The 22555-nt window shown below is 35.9% G+C and overlaps 2 protein-coding genes and 1 non-coding gene across 3 annotated transcripts; 2 read left to right on the forward strand and 1 right to left on the reverse strand.

Annotated features, from left to right (window-relative positions):
* Positions 1 to 4814: 4814 nt before the first annotated feature.
* On the forward strand, positions 4815 to 4921 carry LOC145168182 (small nucleolar RNA R71). Its single transcript, XR_013741754.1, has one exon. It is a non-coding gene; the product is annotated as a small nucleolar RNA R71 (small nucleolar RNA).
* Positions 4922 to 15387: 10466 nt separating this feature from the next.
* On the reverse strand, positions 15388 to 20374 carry LOC145165828 (trans-Golgi network-localized SYP41-interacting protein 1-like). Its single transcript, XM_079084731.1, has 8 exons — positions 19979 to 20374; positions 19183 to 19413; positions 16891 to 19092; positions 16259 to 16820; positions 16102 to 16178; positions 15909 to 16038; positions 15746 to 15833; positions 15388 to 15657 (listed from the first exon to the last, which is right to left on the reverse strand). Exons 1-8 carry the CDS (start codon positions 20093 to 20095, stop codon positions 15555 to 15557), a joined length of 3510 nt encoding a protein of 1169 aa, XP_078940857.1. The 5' UTR covers positions 20096 to 20374; the 3' UTR covers positions 15388 to 15554.
* Positions 20375 to 20674: 300 nt separating this feature from the next.
* Positions 20675 to 21718, forward strand: LOC145163584 (putative dolichyl-diphosphooligosaccharide--protein glycosyltransferase subunit 3). Its single transcript, XM_079082408.1, has one exon. It carries the CDS (start codon positions 20675 to 20677, stop codon positions 21716 to 21718), a length of 1044 nt encoding a protein of 347 aa, XP_078938534.1.
* Positions 21719 to 22555: the final 837 nt, after the last annotated feature.

The following is a 22555-nucleotide window of genomic DNA, read 5'->3' on the forward strand; positions in this document are numbered from 1 at the left end:
CCACATTGTATATTAGAGAAAACAGCCCATCGAATCGTCACAAAAAAATGTCATAAGGAATGGTAGTAATTCCGTGTGATGAAGAAGAACGGAACGAAATGAATATGGTGGAAATTCATAACTCACGACGTGAACAGTTGATGGTTCACGACGTGAAATCGCTGAAGCGCGCATGCTGATTTTCATTTAAACCTTACTCTCGACGTGAGAATTATGGGGTCACGACGTGAGTCCTGGGTAAGCCAGAATTAAAACTGCCTCCTTCCTTATATATGCTCCACTCAACATCTTAACGAATTAAGACCCTTCTAAATGCAGTGTATTTTGATGACTCTTCTAACTATAACCTCTCTCTCGACTCATCCCACACTTATTTCCAATTATGGGTTTCGACTTCCAACTTTGAAACTTGAACGACACGTGCCTAAACGAACACGACTCTTGACTCGACCTTACTCCTTCCCCAAGGCTCCTCAGCAAACTGAAAGTTAACAACCAAAGAAGAGCAAAGTAACATAATATCTTAAAGTCTTACAATCCAAACAAATTTAAAAACAAAATAAAAACAAACCAAACAAGTCTAAAATAAACAAAATAAAACTAATTGGTCAATCATCTTCATCCTCCTCGTTTGCTCCACTAGTGCCCGCCCCGTCGCCTCCATGTCCTCGATACTCCGTCCACCTCGGGCAAATTGGGTAATGATACCCCAAATGAGGCGGCTGCTCCACCCCAAGGTGTTGAACCACGTTCTCCATGGTACCCCCAATCCAGTTTACACTCAAGGATAACTGGTCAAAATACCCAGCCATATCATTCCCAAAAGGTGCTCCTACCATGGGTGCGGGTGGATGCATTGGCTGTCCTCTCTCTCCTCTTCCTCTCACGTTCCTTCTCCTCGGTCGTGGCTGTGGTTCAGGTTGGTCGGTCGGCTGCTCATCACCATCATTATTATCCTCAAGAATTCCCCAATGCGTCCCATAATTCTTGACCACCTTCATTGTCTCTAAATACCCCATACTAAACTCGTTCCCCTCCATGCATGTCAAAGAACGAGTGATGCCGGAAACAATGAGGCCATAAGATCGAGCCAAGCGCGTAACAAAGTGCCCTCCACAAATGGGGCTCCCGGGACGAGCACTCGTAGCATACTCCGCCAAGTATCGGGCCAAGAAATACGGAATGTTACAGCACACGCCTGGCTGTAAAATGCACCACAAAAAGAACAAGTTGACCTTAGTAACCTTATCACCATGACATTTGTGGTGAATAGAAAATGTGATAAGGCGATGGATAAGGCGATGTATCGGTGATTTGATGCTACTTTCGGGGGATACACCGGAATTGAACACACCGGCCGCGATATTGCTCCAAAACTCCGGTCCTGAAACCCCATCCGCATAACCACGTGTGGCGTCCCTCAAAAATAAAATAAACTCATGAGTTATGGTCTCATGAGCCTCGTACAACCCCATTCTTCGTGAAAACTCCACCAAACTGCATTCCCTATATTCCCCTCCTAGACGAAAAACCAAAGCTTGCGGGAAAGTAGGATCTTGGACATTCTCATGGAATGTCACTGTTGAAAAGAAATCCACGCAAAGCTCTTTATAGACCCGCTCTTGGATTGCAAACAAATTGTACCACCCCTTGCACGTGAAGGAAAATCCATCCCCCAAAAATATCTTAGTAAGATATTGGGACATCCGATCCACCAGCCCAACCTCCCTCAACCGTGCCCACTGAATAGTGGGGGCAATAGCAAATTCCCGGTTGTAAAGCCATCCCAACCGATTGTTCCATCGCGTATATATATCCCGGGGTGTAGTTGTTGGAAAGTTGTAAAATGGATGTAAGGCCGCTACTCCAGTTGGAATCTCTCTTATGGGAGCTATTTCTGCAAAAACATCAACAAATATATCCAAAAGAAACAACCCAACAAATTAGAAATTAACAGAACTGAAAAAATCCAGTCCCAGTATTCACGTCGTGAATTCGTAACTCAGCAACCAAAATCGCAAAAATCAGGAGGCAAATTAATGGGGTTTACTCCTATACTAATCCCAAGCACAAAGCATCAACATTCCAAGGCTATTACGGGATTTTAAGAACTAAATTCGACATTTCATCTAACTAACAAACCCTAACCCTAAGTTCAACTATAAGAGAAAAATTAAACTTAATAATTAAGAATCATTACCTTAGATGGAAGTATTAGGTAAGCAAAAACGAAAGCAGAGTGTTGTTGGCCAAAATCGGAGCAAGGGGGACCAGATCTCGTTTTTCACTTCGTGAGGAATAAACAAAAGGGGGTCAAACTAGTTCTTTACCCTTTAATCTGTGGTCCCGTGTTTTTCAAAACTCACGTCGTGAGTCCTGTCTGGGCTTAATATTGGGCCAGGCATCCCTCATCAAAAAGGGATTAATCTTGGGCCAATTAGTTTAATAGAAAATGGGCTGATAAGCATTAATGGTATATTATCCGGTTTATTCAGAATTCACGTCGTGAATCCCCAACTGTTCACGTCGTGAATCCTGTACGAAAATTATTTTTTTATTTTGTCTAATAACTAATTCTGAATTATTACCACTTCATTTTTAGGGCCCCCACACTCAGTGTTTAATTATGAATAAAGCGAGTTGGATGATATGATCTATGTTTCTAAACTAAAATGCAAAAAAAACTAAAAAGAAAAGAAAAGAATTGCAAACCAAACTCGGGTTGCCTCCCGAGAAGCGCTTCTTTTTCTTGGAGTCATGAGCCGGACTCCTTGCCTCCTATGTTGAGTCATCCGAAGAATCCACCACTAGGATCTTTTGTTCCTTGAAACGCCTTTTGTAAGCTTGAACTCGTCTTTTATACGCCTTTTTCAAATTTTCCTTTTTAGCTTTGACCTCGTCTTCATAAAGTTTGCGTTTGGTCCCTTTAGTCTCTTCCTTACACTTCATAACATTCTTCTCTTCTTCCCCCACTGGAATTGTTACTTTTGAAGTAACCTCCTCTTCATCACTCGTCATCTCATCATCTTCCTTGCTCATCCAAGAAGTTGGACTCGTGTAGGCAATGACTTCAACGAAATATGGAACAGATGCTCTTGGTTTTGTTCTTTTAACTTGGTGAATTGTTATTATTTCTTCTTCCATGAGCTTCTCTAATTCTTCAAGTTCATTGTCTTCATCAATGTTAAAAACCTCTTCTTGAGCATGATTCCCTTGAAAGCCATCTTCTATCCCAAAAATTTCCTTTTCATTACCAACCCTCAATGTGAGCTTAGACTCTCGAATATCAATAAGAGCTCCAACGATGTTAAGTAACGGACGACCAAGGATAATTGGAACATTGGGATCTTCTTTCATATCCAATACTACAAAATCTATTGGAAAAACAAATTTCCCAATTTTCACTAGAATATCTTCCACAATGCCCCTGGGTTGTGTCACCGAACGGTTCGCCATGTGAATAGTCATCTTTGTAGCTTTCAATTTCGGAATATTCAATCTCTGATAAAACGAATAAGTCATCAAATTTATGCTAGCCCCAGAATCGGCTAAAGCATAAACCTTCGTATTGTTCCCAAACTCACATGGAAGAGTGAGGCGTCCAGGATCCCCCATCTTCTTAGATATTTCCCCCAACACCGCTTTTGAGCTTTGCTCACTTAGGATCACTTTAGAATGCTCCTTTAATTGGTGACGAGTGTCTAATAAATCTTGTAAGAACTTAGTAGAATCTGGAATCTTCGCAAGTGAATCAATAAAAGGAGTATTAATAGGAATACCCTTTAATTGTTTGATAAACTCAAGATGTTCTCTCTCTAGTGGACTGAGATTAGCTCTAGACGGAAATGGCAAAGGTGGTTCATAAACTGGAACAAATATGGAATTTTTCTGTTCAGACTGAGCCCACGACGTGAGCATAGCGGGCTAACGTCGTGAACTTGGTGTTCCAACAGCTTTTTCATTTTCGAGCTTTGGCTTCTTTGGCTTTGGATCGGGCTGTTGTGGCTCCACTTCCAATGCTTCTAGGAACTCAGAGATGGCCTCTTCTTCAGTATCTATGGCCATTACGTGAGATTGGGTCTTCTTTTCAGGATTTTTCGGGAATATCTTCTTGTGAACCAAAGTGGTTAGTTGACCAAGTTGCACTTCAAGATTATTGATGGAGGCTTGTTGATTTTTTATTAAAGCCTGCTGTTCTACCATCATTGCGTGATGATTCTTCATCAATAGCAGAATCAGTAGCCTCGTGTCTCTTTTCTGAAGCTTCCATAAACTTAACTAACATGGTCTCTAAATCGGGTTTTTTCTCAGCTGGTGGCTGCTCCTTTTGGTAGAAGCCTCGGCTTGTTTGCCTATACTTCTCTTCCTTTTTCCTCTTGTATTCTTCATATGGCAGCTACTCTTTCTTCGGTTTCCTCCAGTCTTCATCATACTTGTCCTCACTCGAATAGCATACTTGAGCCTTTTTATTCCCATACTCATCCAAGTTGCAGTCCTTGGTCAAGTGTAGACCATTACACCGTTCGCAACCAACTCTTATAGCATGAATTGAGTGGTCCATTTGTGTTAACCTCCGGTCCATATTATTCAACATAGCCATCATAGCTGCTATTTCTTCAGTTTGTGCACCTCCACTGCCCTTGATTCCATCTTGCCTAGGGTTGTGGTACTCACAAGAGTGCTTCGCGAATTCTTCAATCAGTTCCTTGACCTCCCTTGGATTTTTCTTTGTCAAAGGTCCTTGAGAATCAAGGAGTTGTCTTGTCATAACATTAACCCCATCATAGAAGATTGACATCTCTTGTTGAACATTAAGATCATGCTGAGGGCAATTTCTGATCAAGCCTTTGTAACGCTCCCATGCTTCGTATAATGACTCCCCCGGTTGTTGTTCAAAGTTGGCTATTGCCTTCTTGAGTTTAGCTATCTTGGACGGTGGGCAAAATTGGTCAAGAAACTACTCACGCATTTGAGCCCAAGTGGTGATCGTACCCGGTGGAAGTGATTTTAACCACTCTTTAGCAACTCCCTTAAAAGTAATGGGAAGCATCCTGAGCAAGACGATGTTTCTATTGACATTTGGGACATTGAAGTAATCCGCAATGTCATTGACTTCATCGAGATGCTTAAAAGCATCCTCATGATCCTTCCCATAAAATGGGATATCCTTCAGTGCCGTCAAGATGTGCCCCTTCAGCTCGAATGTGGCAGTGGCAGGTATTGCGGGTTGGACTAAACCAGGACCCACATCCTCTCGGATCCACTTCTTGTAAGCTCCCATGGACATCTCCTCAATGTTTGCCATTTCGTCCTCTTGCTTGTCTTCGGGCTCACTCGCAAATAATTCAAATTCTGGTCTGACTCGTATTCTGATTCGTGTGGATTAGAAACTGGACCAAGTTCTTCAACTTTGCCTTTATCCTTTGGGGTTGAACTTGACTCTCCTGCCTTCTTTCTCGTCTTCCTTAAAAAGGCTGATTTTAGTTCTTGCAATGGCGTCTTCTTTGGCGTGTGATCTTCCTTCGCGTTCTTATTCTTATTTTTGTGAAGGGCTGACTCCGGATCTTCAAGTGGTGGCACCAAAGGTGTGTTAGAGCCTCTGGTCATGAACTCCTGCAAACTAAACAAAATAACAACGTAAAAACGAACTAAAATAGAAAAATAAACTAAAAACTAAAGAAAACTAAAAATCACAGTTCTCACGTCGTGAGTCCTGTAACAGATGAAAAAAAAAATCAAACCTTGCTGGAAAATTAACTTTTTGCAGGTTTTATCCCACAAAAGGATCGGTTAATCTAAAGCAAATAAATAAATAATAAACTAAGCCGTTCCCCGACAACGGCGCCAAAAACTTGATGTGCACGGAAGTACCCACTAATTTTAATATTTATAACCTAACAAACTTAGACTAACTATGCACTTGTAGGCAGTATACCTAGTCAGATTACAGTATAGCTTAGGTAAGTCGGGTGTCGATCATAGGGAACGGTGTTATTAATTAATCTATTTACTACTAAATTAATCTAATTATTAACAAGCTAAAAGGGTTTTTTTTTTAATTTTGCAAGTTTAGATGAACTTAATTCTTTAACAAAAACTTAATCAATAAACAAAACACTTCTGTTAGTTCGAATCCGCCTTCGTTCAATGGTTATACATTAGTTAGGACTATTACTGTTGGTTACCAATTAAAGAAGCATTAGCAATTTAGTTCTAAATGTACTAATTGTAAATCTATGTATGGTCACACAATAGTTAACACAGAATCAATTATCAAATAAGATTGGAGCCATGAAAGATTGATTAATCAAAACACAATTACAGTCATAATATGAGTTCTCTAACACAGCTTAATTTAGTGATTCAATTACTTATCTAAGATTGGTTTGATCTTAGCTCTAATAAACTAGTGTTCACTATATTATTAGGTATTCAAATTCATGCAGATTTGTGTTCACTAACTACACAGAACAAGAATTTAAAGCAATCAAATCATTAACTAAACCATGCTAGGTAAAATTAATCAACACAAGCATCTCACCAACAAGTAAAGTCAAATCTAATGCATTAAAACCATGAGTTCCAGCTTCATCTAGCTAACATAAGCAGCTAGATTTAGCTAGACATACTAACAGCTAAACCAACAAAAACTATAATCAAAGACATGTTTAAGTGTACCAATCTTTTAAACCAAATTATGAACTTCTTCTTCCTTGGTATTGAAACCAACTTCCAGATCTTCTTTTCCTCTGAATTTTGTCTCTAGGAACCCTTCTCAGCCAGCCAAAAATCCCCCCAATCGTAATGGAGAAGGGTATATATATTTTCTGGAAAATCACCGTTCACGTCGTGAGAATTTAAAACTCACGTCGTGAACTCGAGGTAATCGTGATCGTCAAGGATTCCTTCACCCGGATGCTTATCTTCTAACTCTTTCCACTCACGTCGTGAACCACCAATTGTTCACGTCTGAGTACGTCTTTTTGGGTGTTTTTCTTGTCTTTCAAGCCTTCAACTAACGCTTTTAGTCCCTTTTCTTCAAAATGTCTTCTTTTTGGCTGCAAAATATAATTTAACCTTATAAGTACCATTATTCTATGCAAATGACCAAAATATATATAAAAATGTACTTAAATATTGCCTAAAAATATGTATAAATATGGCAATATCATCTACTCTTGTCATTTTTTGTAAATGAGATATTCTTCCTTGTCTCTAAAGCATGCATGTCGACTTTATCTTTCAATTCTTTCTTAGCTTTATATTTCTGCCCAATATGAAAAGCTACCTTGTGCACCTGACCAATAGAACATAATGTTTGTTTCCCTAACTCTATGATCATTTCCTTTCTTTTCCTGTTGTACCCTGAGTCATCACTAGTGAATCCCACTCGTTATTATCAATTACTTCCACATCCTCTTCTTGATCACTCTCTTCATTTCTTTGACCACCCAAACTTTGACATCCAGTGAACTCTGCTTCTGTATCAATATTTAGATTTAAAAGAACATTATCTTGGCCTTCAAACCCATTAAATGGGATGCTATCTTGGTCTGCAAACCCTTTAAAAGGTTGAAAGTTTGTCATCTCATCATCTATGTTAATGTTAGTTGAAAATTCATTGACTCCTTGAGGATCATTATCCATGACAACTCTATACCCCTCATCTGTAAATCCTTCTACACCCTCACCATTGGATTTGCTCATGTCAAGTTCTTCATTCACATCAATCTCTTTATTTTACTCTTCTTCTGCATCAACTATAACAAATTCAAGATGCATCGGCTCAACACCCTTACCTTTATCAACTTCACCACTTGCCATTGTTTTTCACCACCTTCCCAATCCAAGTTAAGTTTTTTACTACAAGACGATCCCCCTTTAATATGTTTCCAACCTTTAGACCTACTAAATTAAGGTGTTGCTGACTTGTATAAGGTTAATGCTAACCCTAAATCACCCTCATCAAAATCAATTTGGATTGGAGTTACCACTTTATGAACAACTACAGGTGATGAGGGTCTAGGAGGATCCTGATTGTCTATGTCTTCTATTATAACCCTTCTTGGACCATTTGGGGACATAAAATATGTAAACAAGTTCGTTTGACCATGATCTGTGTACACTTTAATCACTTTGTTATGGGTAACATATTGTGAGAGATTACGCACATCATCATCATTAGCTAATGCTCGTAGTCCAAAGTCAAATCCTTCATTAGGCAAACGGAAATGGTAATACATGATTTCAGTACCATCATACCCTAATTCTCTCATCAAGTCTAGTTCATGCACAGAAAATTCATCAATGTCGACAACATCAAAGTACCTAACTTGCCCATTAATATACCTGATATTCGGAAACTTGGTGAAACTCCCTTCGTGATGAAGTTCAATAGAGAATATGTTGGGTTAACCATCTTCAAAACACAAAGAGACGATTGTTAGAGTTTTTTTAAGTTTGAAACCAGATCATCAAATACAGAGAATCTTACCATAAACTTCTTGAATGTTAACATTCTCTCCAACATTTCTAAGTCCCCACATTTTCAAAAGCATGGACGAAAATTGATTCTCACACAATGGTTAGGGTTTTTGCGTCTTGATTGATAAATGAGGTATGAGAGAAGACGAATGAGTGAAGTACAGTCTGCAATCTTATTAATTGAAGTGGCAGCAACGGAGGCTGGGAAGCAAAATAACCAAAATGCCCTCACATGGAGGGCACGTGATGGCCGTAACGGCTCCAAACAAACGGACTAAGACGGAATGGACTAAAAACCCATGAAAAGCTTGATTTTGCACCTTCGGTGCAAGCTGAAAACTTTTTGGGCCCCATGGGGGATTGTAATGATTATAGAATGCTCTAACATATGATTACTTTATCTTTGGTTGAATATACAATTTAGCTGTCGAAGCATTTCAAAAAGCTTCGAGAATCCTTCTCAACAATAATAAATTTGTCATTCATGATACATATCCACTTCAGATACAACTATGGGTATTAATAAACACATATACCATAACATATATGATTTTAGTTATCTGTAAGTAATATTTTTCAAAATATATCACTTTGGTGACATTGTGTATTAAATCAGTTGAGAAGTACATTTTGCTATCTTTTGATTAGAGTACTAAATGATACTATTAAACCTAACTTTAATTTACTTTTTTTGTCTTTGTTTTTTAGAATTTGTCATCATTTATTATTCGTATGTTCAAATAATTTATAGCATCATTAATCCAAATAGACAACACTTATGGAGAAAAAAAAAGAAAAAAACACAGCCTTAGATGCTCTTCCTGATATACATATTTTTTAACACTATGAACCGATACCAATCAATGGAGAATGACCATCCTTCACCCGCTCATATTCTGAAATTAAGACAAACGCAAGTGTTTGTCGAGAGAAGAAAAAATAGTCCATCTGGTTTCTTATGATCACGAAGGAGATGGGGCATTAGTGGGCCTGTCTCTTTTTGTTTTATTTTTAATTATTAAAAATGAAACGAAATACGAAAAAAAAAATCACAAAAGAAATTAATAAAATGGTCATTTCAAGTGTTTTAGAGACCAAAACCATGGAAAATTCCTAATGTTGTACTTTCAGTGTAAGTTGTAAATTTTTTGAACGATATCCATAATTTTTACAAAACCACAAGAACTAATTTTACAGTTTTGTCTTAATTTTTGAACGATAGTCCCTAGATTTTTTTTATTTATTTACAAACTACATACCTTTTAGACAAAATTGTAAAAATGGTCTTTATGGTTGTCTAAATTTTGTAGTTTGGTCCAAAAAAGTTTGGTAGTGCGTCAGTGGTCCAATTTTAGATCTTTTTAGTGATTTTGGTCCTATCAACTTAAAAAGATTACTATACCCTTATATTTGTTCTTTTAGTGTGTGTTTGTGTGTGTGTGTGTGTGTATATATATATATATATATATATATATATATATATATATATATCACCTCTAATGGTTGTCACTATCACCACCGAATGCTACCACCGCCAACCGACTGCCACCACCGTCGACCACAAACAGCTAATCTCACCTTCACCCCCATCTTTCCTTCCTCAAACCCGATGAAACTTCCCCACCATCCACCACAACACCGTTCACCAGCTTTCTGTCGGAAAATATTACTAGACGTTGGCCCGCCACTCTTCTCTTCGGAGTTGTTGCCTTTATTGTCGGAGATGATGCCTTCTCGTCAAAGTAGGAGTGTTTAGACGCCCTCAAATGTCGTCACCACCCTTCTAACGGGAGTTGTCCCTACCCAAATGTGGCCACCACCATCTTTCAGTGATTAGGGTTTTCAGCCGTTACCACCACCGCTTTAGCGTCATTCGTCCAGTTACAACATCATCTTGTTCGTTGACGGTCAAGTGGCAATTGTCGGAGCAAGGGTTTTTCAAATGCCCAAATCTTCCAAGATCTATTTATCTCCATTAATATGGATTCTGGTGAGGAGGCCAGATCAGATCTTCTACAAAATACTTCCTCCATGTGAGGTTTTTTTTGGGGTTGAAGAACATAACAATTGGAGAGAGAGAGAGAGAGAGAGAGAGAGAGAGAGAGAGAGAGAGAGAGAGAGGAACTAAACTTTTTTGGACCAAAACCATAGAATTTTGACAACCACATGGACTATTTTTGTAATTTTTTCTTTTTTTTGTTCTAGAAAGTTACAAATTTGAACCTAAACTTTCTATCATTTATATATATTTCAATTTTATTTAAATTATGGTTCTTTTTGGTATTTTGTTTTAACATAAATAATGAAATGAAAAGGGAGCATCAACCTGAAAATACTTTTCCCTTTTGTCAACCTAATTTAAGATAATTATAATTTAGTGTGTTTTTTAATTTGTATTAATTAAAGTTTCGATCTTTTTATAATTTTTTTCTCTCTTAGGTTGGTGGATGTCATACCACATATACCATATTTTTGCACTGTCATGTTATCGTCATTTCATTTTTCCCTCGGTCCACAAAACTGATGAGCATAAGACTACACCTTACCGCACTTTTATTTAACTTTAAATATATGTAAATAATATATCAATATTATACTATATTTGTAGGGAATTAAAAACCATGAATTTTTATATAATTTCAATAAACTTTGAATATATATATATATATATATATATATATATATATATATATATATATAATTTAATAATAACTAGGAAAATGCCTGTGTGTTGCACGGGTCATCATTTTTAGAAAAATATGGCAGGAGAATATGGTAGACAAAAATGACAAAGAATAAAAAATTTAGCAACTTTTTAGAAAACATGTGACGAAAGTCTCGATGTTAAAAAGTTCTGATTGATAAGAGAAGATGGACAAAGTATCAAAATAGAAGAATGTTGGAAAATTGGAGGCTAATCTGTGAATGGATTAAAGAAACAGAGCACTTTTGGGAAAATATAAAAAACATGAAGGGCAGAAGAATATGGTAGACGAAAATGACAAAAAATAAAAAAAAAATGAGTTGAATTTAGCAACTTTTTAGAAACATGTGGCGAAAGTCTGGATGTTAAAAAGTTCGGATTGATAATAGAATATGGAAAAAGTATCAAAATAGAAGAATGTTGAAAAATGGGAGGCTAAGTTGTAAATGGATTAAGGAAACGAGCACTTTTGGGAAAATATAAAAAACATGAAGGGCAGTAGAATATAGTAGACAAAAATGACAAAAAATAAAGAAAAATGGTTGAATTTAGCAACTTTTTAGAAAACATGTAGCGAAAGTCTGAATGTTAAAAGTTTGGGTTGATAATAGAAGATGAAAAAGGTATCAAAATAGAAGAATGTTGGAAAATGAGAGTTATAAATGGATTAAAGAAACCAAGTACTTTTGGAAAAATGTAAAAAACATGTGAGAGAAGTCAGAAATGAAGATCACTCTTCAAACATCGCAAGCGGGTAAGGATGAGCAGCGGAACTGGGTACCCGCTTTCGGAACCAGAACCGTCGGTTCCAGAATCTAGACTACCTTAAGCGGTTCTGGTTCGGGTTCTTATTTTTATGGAAGCGCTACCCGCTGTATACCCGTCGGAACCGATATATATATATATATATATATATATATATATATATATATATATATATATATATATATATATATATATATATATATATATATATATAGAGAGAGAGAAAAGTGAATATACCCTTAAGGGTATATAAGCTTAGGTACTCAAACTCATCATACTACGTCGTTTTGTATCATATATACATTGTAATTGTCTAATGTTCTTATAATTCAACTTATAACTTTATTTACTTCCACAATTTTTATAAATTTCACATTTACCTTTCTCTTACATAATTTTCGTTTTCAGCTATAATATATATAGCCTAGTAGGTGTTCGGTAAAAAGATGTGATGTAAGAAAAAGATAATAATGAAATTTCGAAAATCTTAAAAGTAAATCAAGTTAAGGGTTGAAGTTTAAGAACATTATAATGAATATATCAAACAAAACAGCATATTATAGTGAGTTTAGGTACCTAAGCTTATATACACTTAAGGATATATTCATTTTTCTCATATATATATATATATATATATATATATATATATATATATATATATATATATATATATATATAGAGAGAGAGAGAGAGAGATAGGTTCAGGTATTCTAACTAAATATTGTATTATTGTATGCATGATTGTGGACCAATCAAAAATTAATAAAAAAACAATAATTAAATAAATCAATAAGGGTAACTAGGTAATTTGAGAAATAACTTCCACAAATACTCCCTATAATTTTGCTAGTTACGTTAATTTTAACCTAATTCCCCCCTTTTATATAAGGCCTACGACTGATCTGATCAATCTTCATCACCGGTGTAGGATCAAACTTCATTACCGGTTGAAGACTCCTTCACGCCGACCATCCAATCGGCTATTGACCTAATTTACCGGCGACGATGAAGAAGATACTGAAGAACCCCACTCCCGCCGTTGAAGACGCCATCACCAAATCAGTAGCAGCAGTAGCAGCGACGGAGGCACCGTAGCAGCGGCGACCGACATCGGTGATCGATGAGCGATGGGTTTCCTTCGACGGTGAGCGACAATGCGGTCGATGGGAACAGCAGAGAAGGAAGAAAACGAGGGGAAAATGGAGGACCTCTGGGGTTTGGCTAGAACGAAGGAAGAAGCAACAAAGCTGCGGTGGCCTTCGGTGGGTGCAGATGGGAGTTGTAGGGCGGCAGTGGGTCGTCTAGGGTGGTGGCAGTCGGCATTTCCTTCTGCTTTTTTGAGGTTTGTTTCTGTTTTTTTTTTTTTTTTGCTTGTTTTAGACAGAAATCAATAGAGGGAAAAAATGGGTGTTTGGGTTTATTGTTTTTACAAGGAAGAGAACATGAAAATGGGGCTATTGACCATTGAAACAGAAAGGGGAAGGGGGATTTGCAGTGAAACAGGTGAGCAGGGAGCTGTTTCTGCAGCCCCTTCGTTCTTCATCTTTTTTTTGTTTAATTTTTAATGGTAATGGAAGCAAGAAATCAGTGGTTTTTGCTTGTGGAATCGGTGATGAGCAAGGATGACCAAGAGAGGGTTGTTGCTCTCTTGATTTACCCATCTCCAGTGGTGTTCTTTGGCAGGAAAACAAAGGAGAAGAACATGGAAGGCTTTGGTTGATTCATTTGACAGAAAAGAGAAGGAAGAACAATGGTGATGATCTTTTCTTTGATTGTGTATGTTTCTTTTGATTTAGTTTTACTAGTTAAATAGATAAAAAAAACCAATTCTCTTGATGATCTTATTTTATAGTTGTGAATTTTGATAGGTATGGAGTACATTGTGATCTAAGGGAAAGAAAACATAAATGTGTGGTACAATTCTTGAGATTGACATGTAGAAGATAAAAGGAATCATGAATTCCAATTCTGTTGGAATGGAATCATGAATTCCAATTCTGTTGGAATGGAGTATGAATATTTTCTCACTGATTTATGCATGTTCTACAATTCTTGTTTATTGGTTTTGGTGCAATTCACAAGTCCACATCTTTTTCCAAATGAATTTAGTTTTTTATTTTGCTAATGCATTTATTGGAATCTAAACTACAATTTTGTTTTGTTTTCACAGAAGTTGATGCTTGAAGAACGGACCACAAAATTAAAAGTGATTCTAAGCAACATTATTCTTTTAGAATGTATTAGTGTCGTTGTTAGATTTGATGTTTTCTTTCCCGTTTTGAAAGTTTTTTTAGTTTTATTCTTTAACAATAAATGTAATTTTTAACAATTGTTACCCGTATTCTATAAGAAATAATGTATTTTTTGTTTTTATTCGTCAATTGATTGTTCAAGAATTTGTTATTCTACAAGAAGTTTTTAAAGTCATGATCAAGAAATAGGGTTAAGAATATTTTTATTATTTATGGTTCAATAATATTTTTATTTTTGAATATACTCATAAACATATTCTGTCAGAATGTCCGAATTAAAAGAATTATAATTCGTACAATCGGATTTTTAAAATTAATAGAATCTATGATCCCTAAAAAAATGCAATTTTCCTTTATTAAATCTATATTAATTGACTAAATTACCCTTGTAATTAATTAAGATGATATTTTTCAATTATATTTAATTCAATAATATATATTAATCACTTTCTTAAAATAAGTAAATTTGATTGGCCCACATTTATGCATACAATAACACAATAAATATTTTGAATAGAATAACCTAAGCCTATATATATATATATATATATATATATATATATATATATATATATATATATATATATATATATATATATATCACAATCGCAAACTTTATACGGTATTTCGAATAACATCATATAAAATTATAAAATTTTGAGTAATTTGTTTGGAACCGTTAAAGGTTTTAAGAAACATGCACACATTTTTTCATTATGTTTTCAAGCTACTAATATTTTATAATCATCATTTTTAATACGCATTGAATTACATATTGATGTTCTCAATAACTTTCTTGTAAATTTACAATAGATATTTTATAAGTTTTAAAAATTCAACAAATTTAACGAACCGGATACCAGGTATAGAAACCGCTACCCATAGGTTCCAGTTCCGGTTCCAACATTTTAAGAACCACTGGTTCCGGTTCCGTATCCAGATAATTAGGACGGGTACCCGCCTACATTGATCCCTAGCAGCGGGACAAGAGGATCGGTGGGGTGTTTACAGCACACCGTGGTGCCACGTCGCATACCGCGGTGTGCGGTATAAGGTGCACTGTTGGGTCTTATTCACAAATTACACACCTTTCATTTCTTTTTAAATTTTCATCGTTTTGAAATGTTAAAAGTTTAATCCCTAAAGTTTCATCATTTAAAACACCGCAGCAAAGCGTGGATATTCCGACTAGTTTATTGCATTATTCAAGTCCTTCATGTGTTATATTGTACATGAAGGATATATATCTTATTCCAATTGTAACATTTGTGTAAATGTTGATTGTGTCGAATCTTGTTATATACATATCTCTATGGTACAATTTACAAGCTGATCTCCATTATTACTGGTCATAAAAGAGTGGTCACAAGCCATAAATGCAACACAACCCAATAAGCTATAAGACCCAACCTTGCCCTTGGCCTACTCATCAAAGCACCCCCACCTGAAACCCTATATACACATACAAAAAGTCAAAAACTAACACATTACAAATTAACTGCATTTTTTTTACTAAGTTAGGTAAAAGTAATTTATTTACCACATTCCATCAAGCCTATCTGCAATCATCTTCATCTTCCCTTGTGGTGGCACAAGACCAGATGTATGCAACGACTTGAATATATGACCTAAAAACACCAAAGTTTCAAACAGATTTCAACACTTTAAAATAAATGAATAACGGAATTTTTTTAGGATCATACCTTTGTCTTGAACAGTTTCTTGTTTATCAATTAAATGGTCAGATTCTTGATCGATGTTGAGGGCAAGATGGTCATTTGATCCCCTACGTGAACTTCTCACCAAAGACATGCTCCGTTTCCCAATTGATACCTGAATATAAAATTACTTTATATAAATAAATAAAAGATGGTAATAAAATGCGAAAATACATACCGGATCTTCAACTTCTGATATCTCTGATTCTGGAGCTAATGGAGATGCTTCAGTCACACTTCTTTTATTTTCAGCCTCTGAAAAACAGTTGAATATTGTTAAGATGTTTATATTAAATGTAAACATATCTAAAATACATATATTCATTAAACTGTACCATGATCTTTGGCAAATTCAGTTAGTTGCTTAGATAACTCTGCTTCTCTTCTATTCCACTCATCTTCTTTTGCCTGGAAATCTTGTAATTTAATGCCCATTTCGCCCCCCATGGTTTGAGATGCTTCAAGCTCAGTTTCCATCTTAGAAACTCTGTGTTGTAGCATGTCATTTTCTTCTTTGACTTTGTCATATATTGACCTGGTTTTCTCTAATTCAGACTGCAATTCTTTTATTTCGGTGGAGATTAATAACATTTTTTTCTCCTGTACTTGTTTATCAATCTGCAAATCATCAACATTTTTTTGCAAAGTTTTTGTGTGTTCAAGTGTAATCGGCATAATGTTCTTTATTGCCTCCAGTTTTGTTAACAAGGATGTAGTTAGCTCATCAATGAATGTAGAGAACCGGATAAATTCATCACTGAGAATCTGGTTTTTTAAATTTAGCTTTTCCAAAGTCTTTTCTGCATATGATTTAATATTCTCAGCATCTGCTTCATTGCTATTAGTTGTATCAGTGTTGAGAACATTGTTGAAAAGAGTTGATAACTGGAATCTTTCCTGCAAAAAACAAGTGTCATAAAGAGCTGAACAAAAACCATATTTATATTGTGAGGATATAATTTGTTACCTCAATATCAGGATAATCTTGAAGCTCTTCTGAATCTAAATAACCCTTCATATCTTTAAGATAATGGTCCATTTTTATAAAGGTTTCAAACTTTTTCTCATGACTTTGCTTGAACAAGATCAACAAAGTTTCATCTTTCAACAACATTTGAAGATTTTCAAGAAAGCTCGAGAGCTCAGAAGGCCAATCGTCTGTCTTGCATGTCAACTCTTTCCTGAGGGTTGAAATTTCTTGTTCAGCACTCTTCTTTTCTTCAAGAAGATTGGAAACACAGTTGTTGGCCTTCAACAATGTGTCTTCTAATGTTTTGATAGTTTCAGAGGCATCCATGAACTTATGTTCATGATATACAGCTTCATCTTTCAGCTTCTTTATTTCACTTTCTAATAAATTTATGTTATTTTGTGTCATCTCATTTTCATGAGAAAATTGAGACATATGTGTCTGTAACTGAGACACTGTATCCTCAAGTGACTTTATAGTTCTGCAGGATTCCTCCTTTGCATTGTGTAATTCCTCTTCAATACGAGTTTTTAGATTTTCCAATTTTATCTTTTCTTCATTTAATTGAGACACGTTTTTTTCTGAAACGTGTAATGCATCTTCAAGGGATTTTGTGGTTTTCAGGGCTTCATCTTTTACATCTCTCAACTCCTGTTCTACTTGTGCCTTTGAAACTTGGGATTCATTTAAATATGCTGCACACAACTTCACCTTTTCAACTGGATCATTTATATCATTTGGAAGAACAATCTCATTAGTTGCATCAATTACCTGTTGTAATATGGTATTGCTCTCAACTAAGAATTGCTCAATTTGATCCCTTTCTTCTTTTGAATGTAGGAGATCAGATTCCAGCTTTATTATCCGTTCCACATCACTTGACAACTTACTAATCAGATCTTCTTGATGTTTCAATTCAAGGTTTAATGCCTCAATATGAGCATTCTTTTCAGCTATTTGCTGCTTCATTATCTCACGCTCTTGAACCAAACCTTTACCCTTCTTAACTGCCATAGATAACTTTTCCTTCAATAAAGCAACTTTATCCTCGGATCTTTGAAGATCAATTTTCAGACATCCATTCGTATCTTTCAACACACGAAGTTCTTCAGAAACCTCAGCTATCTTACTCGAGCATTTATCCAGCTCCAACCTATCCATCTTCTCTTTCTTGACAAAATCTTCAAACCTGTGTGTCAAATCTGCAAACTCATCTTCAAGATACTTCTTCTCCAGAGCTTCTATCAACAGTGATACTGTTAGGCGATCAATCTTCACACTTTCAGCCTCTTTCATTGTGTTAATTTCATCTTGTAGCTTAAAAGATTGGTCTTTCAGTGAATTAGCTAAAGTTTCAAACTGTAGCATCTCCTTTTTTCTTAACTCAGCAGCCTCCAGGGCACTTGCCTTCTCTTGCAATTCAAGTAAACATTTATCTAATTCACTTGTCTTTTCTACAACTGCTTGCTTCAATGAGTCACGTTGTTGAACCAAAGACTTCCCTTTGGTCACAGCCAAGTTAAGCTTTTCTCTTGTATTACTATACCTTGTCTTCTCTACTTCAACTTCCCCTTTCAGCCTTCCAATCTCTGAATTCAACATCTTAATGGTTTCTCTACCTCTCTCAAAATGTTCCATCAGCTTCCTATATTCATCTTCTATATGACTACTTTTATGGGTCAACTCAAGTTCTTTCCTTTTCAGCTCTGTCAAACACTGGTTAAGCATCTCAATTTCTGAAAGGAAGTGATTTTGGTTTCCAATTAAAAGGGAGATACTTTTTTCAAGATGTAACATTTTACCACTAACAGATGTATGCACGGATTCTTCCACACCAAGGGCATGTGCAAGTGAAGATAAAATTCTATCTGTTGTGGTCTCAACAGAGGAGAATTCATAGATCTTTACATTAAGATCATTGATTTCATTATCTTTTGTGTCTAGAGTGGCATAGAGTTCTCTGACTGTGTGCTCAGTCTGTGATTGTTCACCTAAAGCAAGCTCAATAAACCTAGAGCAGTCAAAGATCATCTCATGCAGAGGCCACAAAGACTTGTCATCACCAACTACTGTTGCTGCTGCAAGTTCATAAGTAAACAGAGCCCCATCTTTTCCATCAATCAATGGATGTTTCTTGATAAGGATCTTCAGCTTATGGCGGAGATTAGTCAACTCTGTCATCAGCTGCTGTCTTTCTTCCTGCAAGAAAAGCTTAGTTAGTCAATGCAAGTCAAAAAGACTTCTACACTCTACAGAGTAAAAGGTAGTAGACATTAGTCACATTACAACCTGATAATGGTGTGGCAAGATTTCATGTTCACTGTCAAATAAACTATGTTGATGATCTTCAGAAACTACTTCTTCTGCTTCCTGACTTTCATCAAAATCAGTCCTTCCATCATAGGAAAGTAAGTCATCTGGACAATCTACAAACTCTTCATTGCCCCCATCATCAGTCATTCTTAAATCACTTGACTCATCTTGTACAGTATCTACTCTTGTTACCACTACCCCATCATCCTGCTCAAGAAGATTAAATTGTAGTTTGATAATAAGTTCAATGTACCGAGTCAATTATGCATCATTTAAACTACTAAAATAACTTGCCAACAAACCAATAGTGTGAAATTATCAAACTTAATGACAATTGATAAAACACCTAAAGCTTCACGATAATTATTAGAAGATGTAAATACTGAATTGCATAACTATACCAAGGACTCCTCCATTCCCAAACATAGAGAGATATAATATTGACTTTTGAAGTCAAATTTCATACTTTTTTAAATGATATGCATGGTCTTACAAATTCAAGATCAAGAGTTTCTCACTAGTAAACCTATGGTAAGTTTCATCGTTTGTCAAATGATCCTGATAAATTTTCTGAATTCGAGAACTGTTCAAGTGGACATCAAAAGTCAAAATGGTTTCTATTTCAACCAGAATATCCCTGTCTTGTTTTTTTGTTTCTGGATAGGAGGGAGAACAATGCACATAAGTCATTTGCGCAGCTTAAGGAGGGATTGCTATTCAGTTGTGAACAGCTGAAATAAAATTGTCTAAAATTAGTAAAGACTAAAATTACCTGAATAATTGCGCTACCATCCATTGAAGCCGAATTAATCAACTCTACATGAACAAATCCACTCTCTCCAGCTGTCGGACTTCCCGTAACGTGCTCCAAATCACTATACTCTTCCATATCTACCGATTATTATAGAAATCGGTTCGATTCGCAAACACAAATACACACACATAAGAATAAAATACTTCTGGGTTCCTTCAGTATGTGTATTTGATATATACGGTCGCAAAAAATTGAGATTGTAGGGTTTCGTGTTGTTAATTTGGCGTAGAGGACGATCGACGATTTTGCGCGGTGTGCGTTACACACTATACTTGCCCGCTCAGTCAGAAAACCTAAATACGACGTCGTAACGTTCTTCTGACGAGGACAGTTGGACGTTGGCCGCTGGTGCCGCCGATCAATATTATTTGTCTTAAAAAGGAAAATCCTCAAAAATAGTCCTTGTTGCTTCCATAAAAATCAAGTTTGGACCTTAATCTTTTTTTGTATTCGAGGATGGTCCCTGTAGTTTAAAAACTTAACTTTTAACTAACTTCGTATTTTTTTTTTTTTTGTTAAGTCTAAACATATGCAAGCATACGAGGGGCAAAATCGTCTTTTACATACATACCAATTACCACAGCGACCATGCAAGTCATCTAGTGTCTTCTTGATCTTCACAACGAAACCCAAGAAAGCTCTCTTCATCTAGAAATGATGATTTCTACAAAACCAATTCTGATTCTAAACCTACTACTAACAATCACATATATCTTCCTCTGTACGCCTTACTCCTCATCCGCCGTTGCCGCCAATATAATCTCCGACCTCCACTCCCTACAATCACAATTCCCTTCCGGTATCATTCACCTCAACGAAACTATTCTCTACAGAATCTTCAATGCCGGCCGCAGATCTTTCTACTTGATCATCTTCTTCGATGCTATCCAACTCCATGATAAACCAGAACCAAATCTCAAAACTATCAAATCTGAATATGCCCTGATTGCCAAATCCTTCTCCATCAACAACCAAAACTCCTCAAATCTTTCCAAAATCTTCTTCTGCGATCTCGAATTCAGTGAATCTGAAAAAGACTTCCTCCGATTTGGTATACATGCATTACCTAACATTCGCATCGTTCCTCCTGATGCTGACGATTTAAAATCTGATTCAATCCCCTTAGACGTCTCAGAGTCCTCCAGTTTAGCCGAATCAATGGCAGGTTTTCTCGAATCCAAAATCGGATTATCAATCGGCCGAATCCACAGGCCCCCAATGTTTTCCAAATCACAATTGGGGTTTCTAATTGGGCTGTTCCTGATATCGATGCCATTCATGACTAAGAAAATATTAGCATGTGAGACTCCTTTTCATCACAAGAGGATTTGGATGTTTGGTATTATGTTTGTTTACTTCTTTAGTGTTTCGGGTTCTATGTTCATATTGATTCGCAAAGTACCTTTGTTTGTTATGGATAGAAAGGATTCGAATAAGTTGATTTTCTTCTATAAGGGTGTAGGGATGCAGTTTGGTGTTGAAGGTTTGTATGTTGGATTTTTGTTCATGACTGTAGGGTTGTTGTTGCCTTTCATAACTCGAGTTATTGTTAGGATAAAGGATTCAATGATACAGAGAGCAGCCATGGTTAGTGCGATGATTGTTTCGTTTTGGGCAGTGAAAGAAGTTGTGGGGTTGAATCATTGGAAGACTGGTTATTATGCTCATGCTTATTTGCCTTCGAGTTGGTATAAGTGATTCTATCTGGGTAGTTATATGTTTATGAGCTTCGAGTAATAGCCATGGCTGCAACATCTTGATGATACGTTAGATTTTTTCAAGATTATGGGCTTAAAGAAGCGTGTTTTGGTGGTTGCTTTGATGAATTCTTGTTTTTCGATCTGGGTGAATCTTAATAACCTATCTTGTAAAAGTGAGTATCCGACTATTTGCGAATTTCGGACATCCATATACTGTTTGTGTATTTACTTGGAGAAATTAAATATCCTTCTACTTTTGTTCCTAATATCCTCCTACCTATTTTAAACGGTAACAAGTGTCATTAAATTTAATTTAAATTTGATTGAGATTTTGAATCTTTACCCTTGTCATCATCTTAAATAGGTAGGAAGAAAAGTAGAAACAAAATGTAAAACAAAAAATAGGAGGATATTTAATTTCTCTTTCGTTTATTTGATTCCAAATAACAAATAATCAATTTTGAATGATCTTGAATAATCTACTTAAATAGTCTTTACCCCCAAATTTTCATAAATGGTCCATGCGATATGTAAAAGAAGACGGTTTTTTCCTCATATGCCTTGCACATGTTAGAATTTATAGAAGAAAAATGAGAAAAATGACAAAGTTAGATATAAAGACAGTCTATTAAAGGTTTTTAAACCACATGACTCATCCTTGAAGACAAAAAGTTAAAGACGAAATTGGATTTGGATTCTTTTGGTAAAGATGAAATTAGATTTGGATTTTTTTGGAAACCCTAGAGACAATTTTTAAAGATTATCCTTTTAAATATTTTCTTATATATACTAGGCGTATTCCCTTGAGTGGTAAAAGAATATAACTATACACTTA

Source organism: Lactuca virosa, chromosome 3 (assembly GCF_052849685.1).
Source record: "Lactuca virosa cultivar CGN04683 chromosome 3, Lactuca_virosa_CGN04683_v6, whole genome shotgun sequence".
Classification (NCBI taxonomy): Eukaryota; Viridiplantae; Streptophyta; class Magnoliopsida; order Asterales; family Asteraceae; genus Lactuca; species Lactuca virosa.